Genomic DNA, 12399 nt, shown 5'->3' with positions numbered 1-12399 from the left:
AGCTATTGGTCATGTGATGTGGTGTAATTTGTTGGCTTTATTGTCATAACAATGTACAGGCTTTACATTGCATAAATCATTATCAAAATTAATATGGTATGAAAATTAAATATGATATTATCCACTAGAGAAAAATATTTTGTAACTCTTTTCGTCTGTATTTTTAATGTGTCTATTTTGTCTAATAAAATGGAACATTATACAAAAGATATAGTTCAGCTATCATGTAGTAGTGGCAGAGTGAATTTTTAACGATGATCTGTCTCATCTTGTCCCAACTTTTGTTCTATGAGATACAAAATTATCAACAACAACAGACTCATTATACATACCTATTGGTTTGCAGTAATTGCTAGTAGGCGGTCCCATTTTCCTCAGTATATCTAGAAATTTCCCCAATACTTTTGAGTCCTCGTTTATTCCTTTGTAAATCTCGTTGAGCACCATTCTTGTACGTCTTCCTTCTGCATTGGCGTCTCCTTGAACGCAGGCCTGACACTCGGAATATGTGATGATATTTTTTGCAGCTGCTCCCATTGCAATGCTAATCAGTGATGTCTGTATGCCTTGATATATGTTAGGAGAATTCATTTTGAATTGTGTAGCAGTGGAGCATCTGTCTGAAATATAAACAAAAATGTATTTAAGCTAGACTAAGCTAAATTCATGCAACAATGCTTTCTTTCAATGAGGGAGTTACAGGGAATTCATATTATTATCACATATTTGAAATAACACTGTAGCTTGTATACTGTAGATAAAGTATCAAGCATGCATTCTCTTATTATCATTTGGTTATAGCTTTACCTAGTATTTTGGCTATGTGCTCTAGGGCACTGTCACTTCTTATTATGCTGGCAAGAGTTGTGATGGTTCTTTTCACAGCTCCAGTGTCATCAAGGTCTTCATATTGTCTCAGTTTCTTGTGCACACGATTGAGGAAGTACAGAGCTCTTGAATACTCTGGATTCCATTCTCCTTCAAACATTCCTTCATAGACTTCACCAGGAATGAGCTCTTTGGAATAGCAGTGCAGAGCTACTGTTGTTATGGTGGATGACAGGCCCAGCTCTAGTCTGGAGATGTTCTCAAGGAATGCCCTTCCTTCTTTATTGGTTGCTTCTTCCTTCATCTTCCTATCAACTTCAAGTAGTTGGTCTCCCATGCTTTCTCTCTCTCTTTCTTGCTCTCTTTCCTCTTGTTTTTCCTAATCTGTCTATCTGTCTTTTAGTTTCCTGCTCAGTTAAATGGATTCATTGAGTATATGATGTCATGCATATGTGTCAGCACATTATATGCTATGCTATGCTGTGCTTTTCATTTTTGAGTCATTTCATTTTAAAGTAGAAAAATATATTTATTTATAGAAAAGTTTAACAAAGTTAATATTTATGAAATTCAGTTGACATCAATTTTTTCATCTGCATCATCATCACCATCTATACCCTCTTGACCAGTATTTGCTGACAACTGTCTCAGTACCATATCTGTGTAATAGATATATTTATCAAGAATCACAATAAAGTTGCTTTACTTATTCCGTCACATTGGTTGCTAATTGGTTTTCCTTTTTTCTCAAGAATCTTCATAAAGTCGTATAGTACCTTAGGGTTCTCAGCTGCTCCATGGAATATTTGCTGGAGGACAAGTTGTGTACGCCTAGCCTCTGCAGTAGCATCTCCTTGAGTGCATGCCACACACTCTGAAAAAGAGATTATTCCGTTGGCCACTGCTCCCATTGCAATGGTAGTCAGAGATGAAGCAATGCCAGTGGATATTGTATCAGAAATATCTCTAAAATCTTCAGCAGTTTTGCAACTATCTACATTGTAAATGAGTTTGCATCATTAAAAATAAATTAAAGCAAAATAAACATTTCTCATCAAAAAGGTCTGTTTATATTAGATATCAAATTTAAACTTTTCTTACCCAATTGTTGAGCTATCTGCTCAAGACCAAGACTGCCTTCTTTTCTTATCACTTCTGCAAAACTTCTGATTGTTGTTCCAACATTCGTTGCATCCATTTCTTTAAGCCTTTTTTCAATGCATCTAACAAGTAACTGTGCTCTTGCATTGTCAGGTTTCCATTCACCATCAAACATCCAATCGTAGATATCTTCATCTATCATGCCTTTTGCATAGCATTTCGAAGCTATTGTCAGTATTGATGCTGACAGACCACTGTGTAGCTGATCCATGCGCATTAGGATTGCCATGGCTTCATTTGTTTTGGCTTCTGTCTTCATCTTTTCCAGCAACTTCTGATCCATTTGGAGATTCATTTGACCTTATTCCTGACTCTTGTCTCTTCCTTCTTTGCCTCTTCTTTTATATAGCAGTGGGTAGCTCCTCCTTTTTGTGTAGGAGTTACTTACCTGTAAAGTAATTTAATACATGTATTCATTTCTTATGGCACAAGTGTCTTCATTCCCCTTCTCTTTGGTTGTCCTTAATCTGTCTACTGGCTCTCCTTATGCAAGTATATGATAATCTTTTAAGTGTATTCATTCATTTCATTGATCAACTCCCTTATGATGTGTGGGAATGTATGTCAAGACTGATAGTAATGAGTGACATTCATGCATTTTTACAATGAAAATTATTGTTTATGTCTAAAGATGTCTTTAAATAAAGTTGTCCAAATTATGGCACTATACATAGCCTATAGTTATTGTGACTGAAAGTGGGAGATAGACTCTTTAATTATTGCACATGTAGCAGAGTTGGTTGGCTGGTACTTTCCCTGGGATAACCCCAACTTTATCCTGTTAACTCATGACTGACATTATTCTAAGAACTTAGACCGCTTACTAATAATAGTTATTTTAAATAATTGATAACTAGATCATATCAAACATTGGATAAAAATCTTTTTTTTGTGCATATAGAGATTACCAATCTCTTGGTATTGATGAAGATTTCAGTGATAGAGAGGAGACAGCACCAGAGAAGAGACTACGCCTTGCTAAAGATTACCTTCAGCAGCTGAAAGCTGAAGGTAAGCACACCCACACATTCATGCCATCATCACTACATGTACATGATATAACTGTATGAACTATATGTGTTTATCATTAGGGTAGCTCAATACAGCATGTCTGTCATTGATACTACCATTTGAACATGCATACACAAACTTGTTTTCAAGGATAGTCATAATATTTTCCATTTAATGTTAGTATACAGGATCAAGTGATAGCTGTTGTCCTTTGATTATACTAGCGCTACTTACAATGTTCATTACATGTACATGTACATACACTAGCTCTGTACGTGACACTGCCATTCATTGTAATGTATGCAATGCCAATTCTTTTACTGATAATAGTACACACTTCCTCCTAAAATGCTTACATTGACTGCGGTGCGTGTTTACTTTTAACAACGCACGCTCCATATGTTTACTATACCACTCGCTAAGAAGCATCCACAAATATCTGCAATGACATTACTTGTTTATTAGTAATATTAGTAGTGTCCTGTCACACTGTATGGTAATATTAGTATAAGGTTACTATCAGGGAAGCATTTTAAAAATAGTAATTGTTTTTGTTATGTTTTAGAAAGAGGATCTTTTTAAAGAGGATCAATTAAGATGGTGGTCTTAATTGAATTAATTAATCAATTAATTCAATTAATCCGGAGTACGTCATATTACGTTTTTCATTCAGAATAAAATTAAAACAATGATAAATTACTAGAAGCAATGTAGAACATTAAGGGGCGAGCCTAAGCTGGCAAAGCAATTATGGCACTGGATCTATCCATCTATAATCTACTCCCGATGATTTCAAAGCATGCATCATGATTTAGGCATAGCAAACATGATTTACATCTGTGATGAAAGTTTAATGCTGCTGATAAAATTAATAAACTTTTAGTCTTCTAGTTTCACATACACATTTCTTGCCTATAAATGTCTGTAAAGATGCTTTACTTAGCTTTAGATATAATATTATCCAATATTAAGATGACTGAGAAAAAGCTTGATTGACTTTCACAGTTTTAATAGCAATTGCATCAGTAAAGACGAGCTTCATAGGTTATTAATTGAATTTAAAACCTTCTATAGCTGCTGGGGAAGTCTTTGGACGGTATCTGCCTTATATTGCTGCTAGAAAGCTCATGAATTCTTCCAGTGTGTTGGTTGCCATTTTTATTTTACTGTGACCGCTCCGGCGCTCCCACTTTCAATGAAAAATTGAAAATTGCATTGGTAATGCATAGTATCTATCTACCGTATTAGATCTATGCATAAATAGGGGTGACGTACGAGGACAGACAGACAGACAGACAGAGGGACAGACGGGCGTGACTGAGAGTATAGCTAGAGTGGGGCGAGCTCAGGCTCGCCCCAATAAAAAGTGAGATTTTATGTAAAATAATACAATAAAACTTGACATTTATCATGCATTATAATTGCTGAAATTTTCCTTTTCTTTTAGTATATGCAGTCTACCAATGCATGACGTTCCCATCTCTTGTCCCTTAAAAATGATGACTTTGACAACACTATTGCACCAAAACTAAAAATACACTCCTTTTGAGAATAGGCCCACTATAACTACCTATTCTCAAGCTACAAAACCATATAGAAAAAGTTCCACTTAAGTCAAGTACCGTAGGTCGGGATATATTCGCGGCTGCAATTATTCGCGGTCATAAAAAAATTTCAATTAAAAACCATGGAAACCGAGGTGTTATTTTAATTGAAAACGGCGCGATAGTGAAGAAAAGCACCTTGCTGCAGTGTTCTTGAGCTGTTGTTCTTCTTGTGTCACTAAGCCTTGGGCTCTTTGGAGCTGCTTTACCGGTTCTGTACAGAACTAGTGCCTCGCCGTATTTTGGGACTCTCCACCCATTCTAGTTAGTGTTTATTGACTTGGGCGTGGTTTATTATCACCAGCACGCGGACCAGCAACAATTTGCAGCAAAGAGGCTGAAAGAGCTTTGAGGTAGCGGTCCATACAAGAAGTTAACAGATAGAGAAGGACTCGCTATTGGTGAATGGCTCCACTATAGCTGCTAAAGAACAGATGAATAGCTGAACACTAAACACGTGGTCTTAATTGTCATAGCAACGCTCTAACAGTTTCCATGGTTTTTAATTGAATTTTTTATGACCGCGAATAATTGCAGCCGCGAATATATCCCGACCTACGGTATTACAAAGAAAAATTGGCTAGAAAGGTGGGGCTTGAAAAACCAATATAATATAACAGCTCTTCTACTTGACACAAGTTCTAAATAATAGCCCCACTACAACTAGTAAACAATAACCTATCAGTACAATAAAAAATGTTGGCCTAATTTAACAGAGTTAAGCTAAAAAAGTGGCTTGAGTGAAATGTACACAACAAGTAGGCCATGACATCCATTATAGAACTAAGACATGCAGTCAAACTATCTTTTATAAGCATTATTTCAATTATAAAGGCTTTGCAAAGTCCAGGTGAACACGATTAATGCGCATTGCTTTTGCCAGTCTGAAAAGGCCTTTATAGCTATTATTATCATTGGTGGCTGGTTTTACTGCAACTAATAGGGCTGAGTGCAATCAATGGAATGGAAACAAAGGTAAATTACACTATCAAGTTTTGAGTTGACTCTAGTCAGAGTTGGATTTTTACAATTCTTTTACTGATAATAGTACACACTTCCTCCTAAAATGCTTACATTGACTACTGCACATGTTTACTTTAACAACGCAAGCTTATTCTGTTTACTATACCACTTGCTAAGAAGCATCCACAAATATCTGCAATGACATTACTTGTTTATTAGTAATATTAGTAGTGTCCTGTCACACTGCATGTAATATTAGTATTAGGCTACTATCAGTAAAGCATTTTCAAAATAGTAATTGTTTTTTGTTATGTTTTAGAAAGAGGATCTTCAACTGAAGAAGATGAAGATGATGATGTTGATAATGATGCCATTGGTCGTAGGCTGCAAGAGAAAGCAGTGAGGAATAGAATGTTAAAAGGATGTAGGAGTGAAAGGAGAGAGAGAGAGAGAGAGAGGGAGCTGGAGGGAGAAGTGATGAATTGTTATTGATATTGTAAACGACTCTTTGTTTTCATTAGCTAGAGAAATCAGGAAGGATACACAAAGCTGTTGCTGATCAAGTATAAACATCAGCTTAAGCATTATCTTATTTATGACTTCTCTCTCTCTCTCCCTCCCCTCTCTCTCCTTCTCTCTCCCTCTCTCTCAGTGTACAGCTCCTCCTTTGGAGTCCATTAGATTCTTTAAAGGTCACAGATTGTCAGTGACATCTTTAGCACTCACTCCTGACGGCAGATACGCATTTACTGGCAGCAAGGACTCATGTATCATAAAATGTAAGTACATGTATAGTACACAACATGTTTGGTGACAATGAGTGATCACTGACATTTGAACTATTTCATAATGTACTATGTTCCTATGCTATATATGGTTAATGTGTGAGTGAATGGAAGCCTATTATAGTGTATGGGTTATTGCAGCTGCTACGAGAGAGAGAGACAGAGTAGTATTTAATTAAAGTGACGGTGATATCCCGTTACTCTATACTACACAAAAGATTATTACAAGCTATTTTATATGTCATCTCTACAGGAAACTGTTATCAGAAAGCTATAATGTAATATTATGATGGTGATGAATATGTGTTTTAATGTGTACATATTGTGAACTGTCCCTCTTTATTTATTTAAAGGGAATGTTGAGAAAGGGGTCAAGGAGGTAATGATAACAAGAGGGAAGGAAGGAGCCCCTGGTCACACTGGGCATGTATTAGCATTAGCAGTTAGTACTGATGGAATGTATTTGGTGAGAAGGAGAGGGAAAGACATAACTGGTAACACCTGGTGTTGTTGTGTATGTGTAGGCTAGTGGTGGAACTGATAACCTCATTCATATGTGGAATCCTCTCACTTGCATTCATTTGCATACATTCAGGGGACATAAGAATTCTGTTACTGTAAGCTGTAGAACATAATCCATTATGTGAATTTATAATTTTATTTCTGTTTTTTCTCGTTGCTCTTCTCTCAGGGTTTAGTTTTCCAACACGGAGTGAATCAGTTGTTTAGCTCTTCTTTAGATAGGACAGTGAAAGTTTGGAACATCAGTGAAATGACATACGTTGAAACACTGTACATGATAATAAATAGTATATAGTGAACTAATGATAGTGATAATCTACTCTTGCTTGTAATAATAGTAATGATGATAGTAGTAATACTAAAGATATGCTCCTGTTTTTGTGTTAGTTTTGGTCATCAAGATGGTATAATCGCAATAGACTGTCTCTCGCAAGAGCATCCAATAACAGCTGGTGTGGATAAGACTATCAGAGTTTGGAAGATCATTGAAGAGTCACATTTAGTGTATCATGGACACAAGTAAAGGATCATTAATATATGAGTACTATAATGCTATTATACTGTAGGTCATCTATTGATACTGTGAAGATGATTAATGATAAGAACTTTGTGTCAGGATCACAGGACGGGTACATTAGTCCTTTTACTGTTACTTATCTCCTTTCCCCCCCTCTCTCTCCCTCTTTCCTTTATCCCAGTAGTGTAGCTTTGTGGAATAGTTCTAAAAAGAAGCCACAGGTTCTCAAGAGTTCCTCCCATGATTCTGCTGATTTTGGATAACAGCAGTAACTGCTCTACCACACTCTGATCTTGTTGCCTCTGGTAAGTTTTGTTGTTATAGTCATACCCTCTTACCTATTCACCATGGATCCATGCTATTAAATGCTATTGACTAATCTGTATTGTATAAATTGACATTAGTAAAATTATATTTGCCTGCTATGTTGTACTGGTATATGAATCTGATTGCATTCCTTTACAGTCAGTGACTTAATCTGAGCATTGTTTTACTAACATTATTTATGTGGAGCATGTTGCTAATAAATGGTCTACGTCATCTTGCTGTGTCATTCCGTGTACATATGTACATGCAATCTAGTGTACATGTTACTGTATGTCCTTTTAGGGTCAAGAGATGGGTATATACATTTCTGGAAGTGTGGGGAGAGCTTTAGAACATTGGAGAAATTGTTCACCATTCCACTGGTAAGAAGATATTTGAAGATAATTTCTATGTCTTATATCTTCCCTCCTCTTTCTCTCTCTCTCTCTCCTTCATTATGTAGCCTGGTTTTATAAATAGTCTATCATTCTCAAGTGATGGACGATATCTTGCAGCTGGAGTTGGGCAGGAGCATAGGTTAGGATGATGGTGGAAGGACACTAGTATTAGGAATGGCATTGCATTCATTTCTTTAAATGTAAAAAATAATAATTAGAAAATTAGAAAGAATCATTAGTTTCAACATTGTCAAAAAAAGAAATAATAGCACAATAATAACACAACATCTTATTATTTAAAGAAATTTCTAAACATTTTAGTATCTGGCTTAAAGTTTCTTCATTTTAGTTAATATCAATAGACTCACTCTCATCAGAGTCAGAGTCAGGTGTTACCGAACTAGGGTGAGGTGGTGGCTGACCAGAGTAAGATGGTGCCGGACTAGAGTAAGATGGTGCCAGACTAGAGTAAGATGGTGCCAGACTAGAGTAAGATGGTGCCAGACTAGAGTAAGATGGTGCCGGACTAGGGTAAGGTGGTGCCTGACTAAGGTTGTCGCCCAGTGATACCCCTGTGGAGTTAACTTTAATTTTAAACAATCAATCAAATATACTTACTCATTTTCTCCGCAAGTGTTTCTGCAGGTCCTCCGATCTCTTCAAGAACATCATCAACAAAGACTTGAAAATTTCTTTTTTCTGTTTTGATTAATGCACCAATCTCATCCAGTACTTTATCGATAGCTAGATCTTCGAATCTAGCTGCAGGGTTGATTAAGACTTTGTGTTGTGCAGGCGTAATGATACCAGATTTCAGCAGTTTTCCAGCGACAGAGTTTAAATCAAATTCCAAGTTTAAGGCAATTTGTGCCTGCAAACTTTTGAGGATTTCCTTTTCAGGCTGTGTCATCTGATTTCTAATCTCCTCGTATTTTTTACCTATTGTGCAAAATTATGATAAATGCAGGTCATCTCTAGGTCTTTAGATATACACACACACTTACTGAGGAATTTATGGAGTTGTGCATGTTTATCAATGCTTTCAAGAAATTTTTGCATAACGTAAGCAGCTTCTTGCAAATTCCTATCCATCTTATTCATTACCATACCTATCAGAAAAGTTGCTCTTTCTTTCTGTGTGGTAGTCTTCCCCACTTTGTCAGCTGATACTGCGGCTGCACTAGCTATCAATTTTTTCCCTGCTGCTCGTAATGCTAGATCTGAAAGTGAGAAGACCAGATTATCAGCAAGCCTGTCCTTGTACTCATAAAAAACGGCGAATTCAATATTATCGTTAGAATTCATTTGTGTTGTGCGAGGTGCTGTGTCTTCAGTCTCTTGAAATTCTAGAGCTTCTTGCTGCTGCTGTTCTGGACCGTTGCTCATGATGTAACTGGCGAAGAGTGAAGTAAGATTATATATATATATAGATCTTTAAATCTTATCAAGCCTGGTTTCCATATAGAGCTAGTTGCAGCTGTTGTATTGATTCTGTGGCTAGCATACGACTGTTGAGTCTGTTGTAGAGATAGACCTGATTTCTATCTCCATGATAGTTGCAACAGTGTTGTAAAGGTGGGCATGCATGAAGTAGAGAGAGTCTCAACTTCATGCAACATGTTGCACAACCACATCAAAGGTACTGGCAACAAAGTTGCATAGTGGATGCCCACCTTAAGGCTGTTGTATGGCTAATTGGCTATATAGAAACCAGGCCTTACAACACTGTTGCAACATTTCATGAGACAGGAAGAGAGTATAATAGAGTATAGACCTTAACAATATTCAAAAAATTTTAAACAAAGGTCACTACACAACAAACAGTCCCAATAATATCTATCAACACAATCATATGAAAAAAGTAAGTTCCTTCATATTTGATTGTATTCTCCAGAGCTGCTTCACTTTGCTTTCCATTGCAAGTAGAAGCTGGTGTCAATGACCACCCAGAATATATTAACACCCCACAGAACGATACTTGTAAAACCAAATACCTACATATCAAAATAAAAGAATCATAATAATTATAATGATTTATACAAAATCACAGGTAATTTGGACAGCTACAATGGTAGCACTAAATGCCAGGACAGCTCCCATAGTATAGTATCTCTTAATGGACACTCTCTATAGCATACACCTCCATTTAACAGACAGCACCTAGTGTACCAATTACATTCCTTACTGTATAAAATAACCTCCACATAAAGGACACCTCTGTATAACAGAGACACTTTCAAGTGTCCATTATATAGAGGCTACACTGTACGTGTACATCCAAAAAAATTGCTGCATTAATATTGACACGAACGTTATTAAAAATAATAATAAAACTAACATCAGCAATGGCAGCCTGTGCATAAGATCCTGGTTCATTGTATGTTGTATCGGTACAACTATCTGCCAGATATTTATCACGGATGACTTTAGTCTTGATGTAGCTTTTCATTTTGTTTTGAACAACAGCCCATTCGACTGATGCTATAAACCAACAGAGAACCCAAACAACATGAAATACTAGATCCTACAATAATAATAATAATAATAATAATAATAATAATAATAATGACATATGCATGTAATAATAATTTATTGTGGACATAAATTTTGAGAGTAATATTAAAATGATTAAATTTTTATTTACATAGACAAATATTGAATGTAGCATAAGGAGATCAATATGTATTAGAGCATGCAATAATAATCGAGAACCAAATTTATAGTTTCTAAAAAACAAGCAATCATTATTAATCTCAGCATTGTTTCACTAACATTATTTATGAGGCACATGTTTTGCTAATAAATGCTCTACGTCATCTTGCTGTGTCATTCCGTGTATACATGTACATGTCACTGTATGTCCTTTTAGGGTCAAGAGATGGGAATATACATTTCTGGAAGTGTGGGGAGAGCTTTAGGACATTAGAGAAGTTGTTCACTGTTCCACTGGTAAGACTAAGAAGATATTTGAAGATAGTTCTATGTCTTATATTTTCTCTCTCTCTCTCTCTCCTTCATTATGCAGCCTGGTTTTATAAATAGTCTATCATTCTCAAGTGATGGACGATATCTTGCAGCTGGAGTTGGGCAGGAGCATAGGTTAGGAAGATGGTGGAAGGACACTAGTATTAGGAATGGCATTGCATCTATTCATTTAAAATTTAATGTACAAAATAATAATTAGAAAATTTAAAAAAATCATTAGTTTCAACGTTGTCAAAAAAATAATAGCACAATAATAACACAACATCTTATTATTTAAAGAAGTTTCTAAACATTTCCATATCTGGCTTAAAGTTTTTAAATTTCAGTTAGGGTCAAGGACTATTAACTATGTATGGTCAATTTTAGGTTCAGGATCAGATGGTACCTCACTAGGGTCAGTTTCGTGGTGACAGACCAGACTAGAGTAAGGTGGTGGTGGCTGACTAGGGTCAGGTAGTGGCAGCTGACTAGGGTTAAGTGGTGCCTGTCTAGGGTCAACGTAGTCAGTGTGGTCCAGTGATTCCCCTGTGGAGTTAAATTTAGTTTTAAACAATCAAGGACCTTTTGCAGTTAAGCGATTCTAATTAACGCGCCACCAAAGTGGTGGTAAAACAATCGTCTCTTTTATCCAACCATTCTAGCTGTAGGAGCCACTTTGAGCTGTCCTTTTGTTTCAGTATACTCTATTTATCTCTTCTGTAAGCTCTTTGGTTGCTGTTTTGGCTTTTATAGCATTTTATCATAGGAATATTCTCACCCATTGGCGATTCCCGTTTTTCTAAATTTTGCTTTCAGGAGCCAAGGCGCTTGCCCCTCCATTGCCATGAAGACAGAAGTGTATTCAGCTGAGTCCTATGAATAGTGTCTATCATCAGACTTAGTCTCAGTCCATCAGAACCAGGTACGGTGGAATAACTCACTCAGTTGTCATGTTGCAGCTGGAGTGTGGATGATTATGACCATCTTTTCACTTCTTAAAACCATAGGATTGGTCTTTAATCACATGTAAGAAGCATTCCAAGAAACATAAGTGTGCTGGAATAGCTCAGTATCATGTAACTAGCTCTTAATAGTAACATCCAGTATGAAGTAAAACACTTCCATCGTTACATGATTTTAATATTTTATTTATGATAAAAATTGATGTCAATTACAATAATTATCTTTGTTATCGTCAAAATAGTTTCTAATTATTGTGTATATACTGTTAATATCATAAAAGTATGAGTAAATACATAAATAGTCGTCTATACAAATGCAATATAGTGACCTAGTGATAACAACAATAATAGTTCTAGCAACAACACCCATAATGTTTT

At 36.1% G+C, this 12399-nt stretch overlaps 5 protein-coding genes and 1 long non-coding RNA gene across 10 annotated transcripts in view; 2 read left to right on the top strand and 4 right to left on the bottom strand.

The window, feature by feature from the left end:
- Positions 1–11199, top strand: part of LOC100637560 (U3 small nucleolar RNA-interacting protein 2-like) — a 12604-nt gene extending 1405 nt beyond the window's left edge. Inside the window, exons 3-14 of one of the 3 annotated variants that reach the window (XM_020003352.1) lie at positions 2891–3000; positions 5887–5966; positions 6089–6130; positions 6220–6346; positions 6706–6818; positions 6877–6969; positions 7044–7144; positions 7262–7393; positions 7441–7503; positions 7576–7696; positions 10965–11044; positions 11121–11199. In XM_020003352.1, the coding sequence (XP_019858911.1) occupies positions 2891–3000; positions 5887–5966; positions 6089–6130; positions 6220–6346; positions 6706–6818; positions 6877–6969; positions 7044–7144; positions 7262–7393; positions 7441–7503; positions 7576–7654 (940 nt within the window). In that variant the 3' untranslated portion in view covers positions 7655–7696; positions 10965–11044; positions 11121–11199. Of the gene's footprint in view, positions 1–2890; positions 3001–5886; positions 5967–6088; positions 6131–6219; positions 6347–6705; positions 6819–6876; positions 6970–7043; positions 7145–7261; positions 7394–7440; positions 7504–7572; positions 7697–8000; positions 8081–8160; positions 8338–10964; positions 11045–11120 lie in introns of those variants that run through there. The other 2 variants (XM_020003350.1, XM_020003351.1) reach the window with 2 other exon arrangements.
- LOC100637687 (uncharacterized) lies at positions 149–2451 on the bottom strand. Of its 2 annotated transcripts, XR_002187399.1 has the most exons (4): positions 1930–2451; positions 1535–1822; positions 808–1487; positions 333–620 (listed from the first exon to the last, which is right to left on the bottom strand). XR_002187399.1 is itself a non-coding variant. In XM_003390233.2 (3 exons), exons 1-3 carry the CDS (start codon positions 1163–1165, stop codon positions 249–251), a joined length of 684 nt encoding a protein of 227 aa, XP_003390281.1. In that variant the 5' UTR covers positions 1166–1257; the 3' UTR covers positions 149–248. The 2 variants fall into 2 exon arrangements, 1 of the variants encoding a protein (XP_003390281.1); XM_003390233.2 differs by lacking the exons at positions 1535–1822; positions 1930–2451 and adding an exon at positions 149–286 and having other exon boundaries at positions 808–1257.
- On the bottom strand, positions 8259–9481 carry LOC109587116 (uncharacterized). Its single transcript, XM_020003348.1, has 3 exons — positions 9100–9481; positions 8714–9034; positions 8259–8667 (listed from the first exon to the last, which is right to left on the bottom strand). The coding sequence occupies exons 1-3, from the start codon at positions 9479–9481 to the stop codon at positions 8441–8443; spliced, it is 930 nt and encodes a 309-aa protein (XP_019858907.1). The 3' UTR covers positions 8259–8440.
- LOC105314672 (synaptophysin-like protein 1) overlaps positions 9922–12399 on the bottom strand; it is a 7396-nt gene continuing 4918 nt past the window's right edge. The window contains exons 1-2 of one of the 2 annotated variants that reach the window (XR_002187400.1): positions 10434–10619; positions 9922–10089 (exon numbers count right to left, since the gene is read on the bottom strand). Coding sequence is in view for 1 of the 2 variants with exons in the window: in XM_020003355.1 (XP_019858914.1) it covers positions 9997–10089 (93 nt within the window). In the remaining variant the exon portion in view is untranslated. Of the gene's footprint in view, positions 10090–10433; positions 10620–12399 lie in introns of those variants that run through there. The other variant, XM_020003355.1, reaches the window with a different exon arrangement.
- LOC109587118 (uncharacterized) overlaps positions 11330–12399 on the bottom strand; it is a 2802-nt gene continuing 1732 nt past the window's right edge. The window contains exon 3 of the mRNA XM_020003353.1: positions 11330–11605. Within this exon, the coding sequence (XP_019858912.1) occupies positions 11427–11605 (179 nt within the window). The 3' untranslated portion in view covers positions 11330–11426. The remainder of the gene's footprint in view (positions 11606–12399) is intronic.
- On the top strand, positions 11941–12266 carry LOC109587120 (uncharacterized). Its single transcript, XR_002187401.1, has 2 exons — positions 11941–11981; positions 12067–12266. It is a non-coding gene; the product is annotated as an uncharacterized LOC109587120 (long non-coding RNA).

The sequence above is a fragment of the Amphimedon queenslandica genome, unplaced genomic scaffold (genome assembly GCF_000090795.2).
Source record: "Amphimedon queenslandica unplaced genomic scaffold, v1.1 AMPQUscaffold_12681, whole genome shotgun sequence".
Classification (NCBI taxonomy): domain Eukaryota; kingdom Metazoa; phylum Porifera; class Demospongiae; order Haplosclerida; family Niphatidae; genus Amphimedon; species Amphimedon queenslandica.
This window is presented reverse-complemented; position numbering and strand designations above follow the sequence as displayed.

What these genes read in the sequence shown, in the direction of transcription:
- LOC100637687 (XM_003390233.2), bottom strand. Translation starts at nt 1,165, where the DNA reads ATGGGAGACCAACTACTTGAAGTTGATAGGAAGATGAAGGAAGAAGCA. An exon ending in GCACATAGCCAAAATACTAG is followed by an intron (nt 621 to 807) that starts GTAAAGCTATAA and finishes TTTATATTTCAG; the next exon opens with ACAGATGCTCCACTGCTACA. An exon ending in CAATTACTGCAAACCAATAG is followed by an intron (nt 287 to 332) that starts GTATGTATAATG and finishes TGTATCTCATAG; the next exon opens with AACAAAAGTTGGGACAAGAT.
- LOC109587116 (XM_020003348.1), bottom strand. Translation starts at nt 9,481, where the DNA reads ATGAGCAACGGTCCAGAACAGCAGCAGCAAGAAGCTCTAGAATTTCAA. An exon ending in ACAACTCCATAAATTCCTCA is followed by an intron (nt 9,035 to 9,099) that starts GTAAGTGTGTGT and finishes TTTGCACAATAG; the next exon opens with GTAAAAAATACGAGGAGATT. An exon ending in AACACTTGCGGAGAAAATGA is followed by an intron (nt 8,668 to 8,713) that starts GTAAGTATATTT and finishes TTAACTCCACAG; the next exon opens with GGGTATCACTGGGCGACAAC.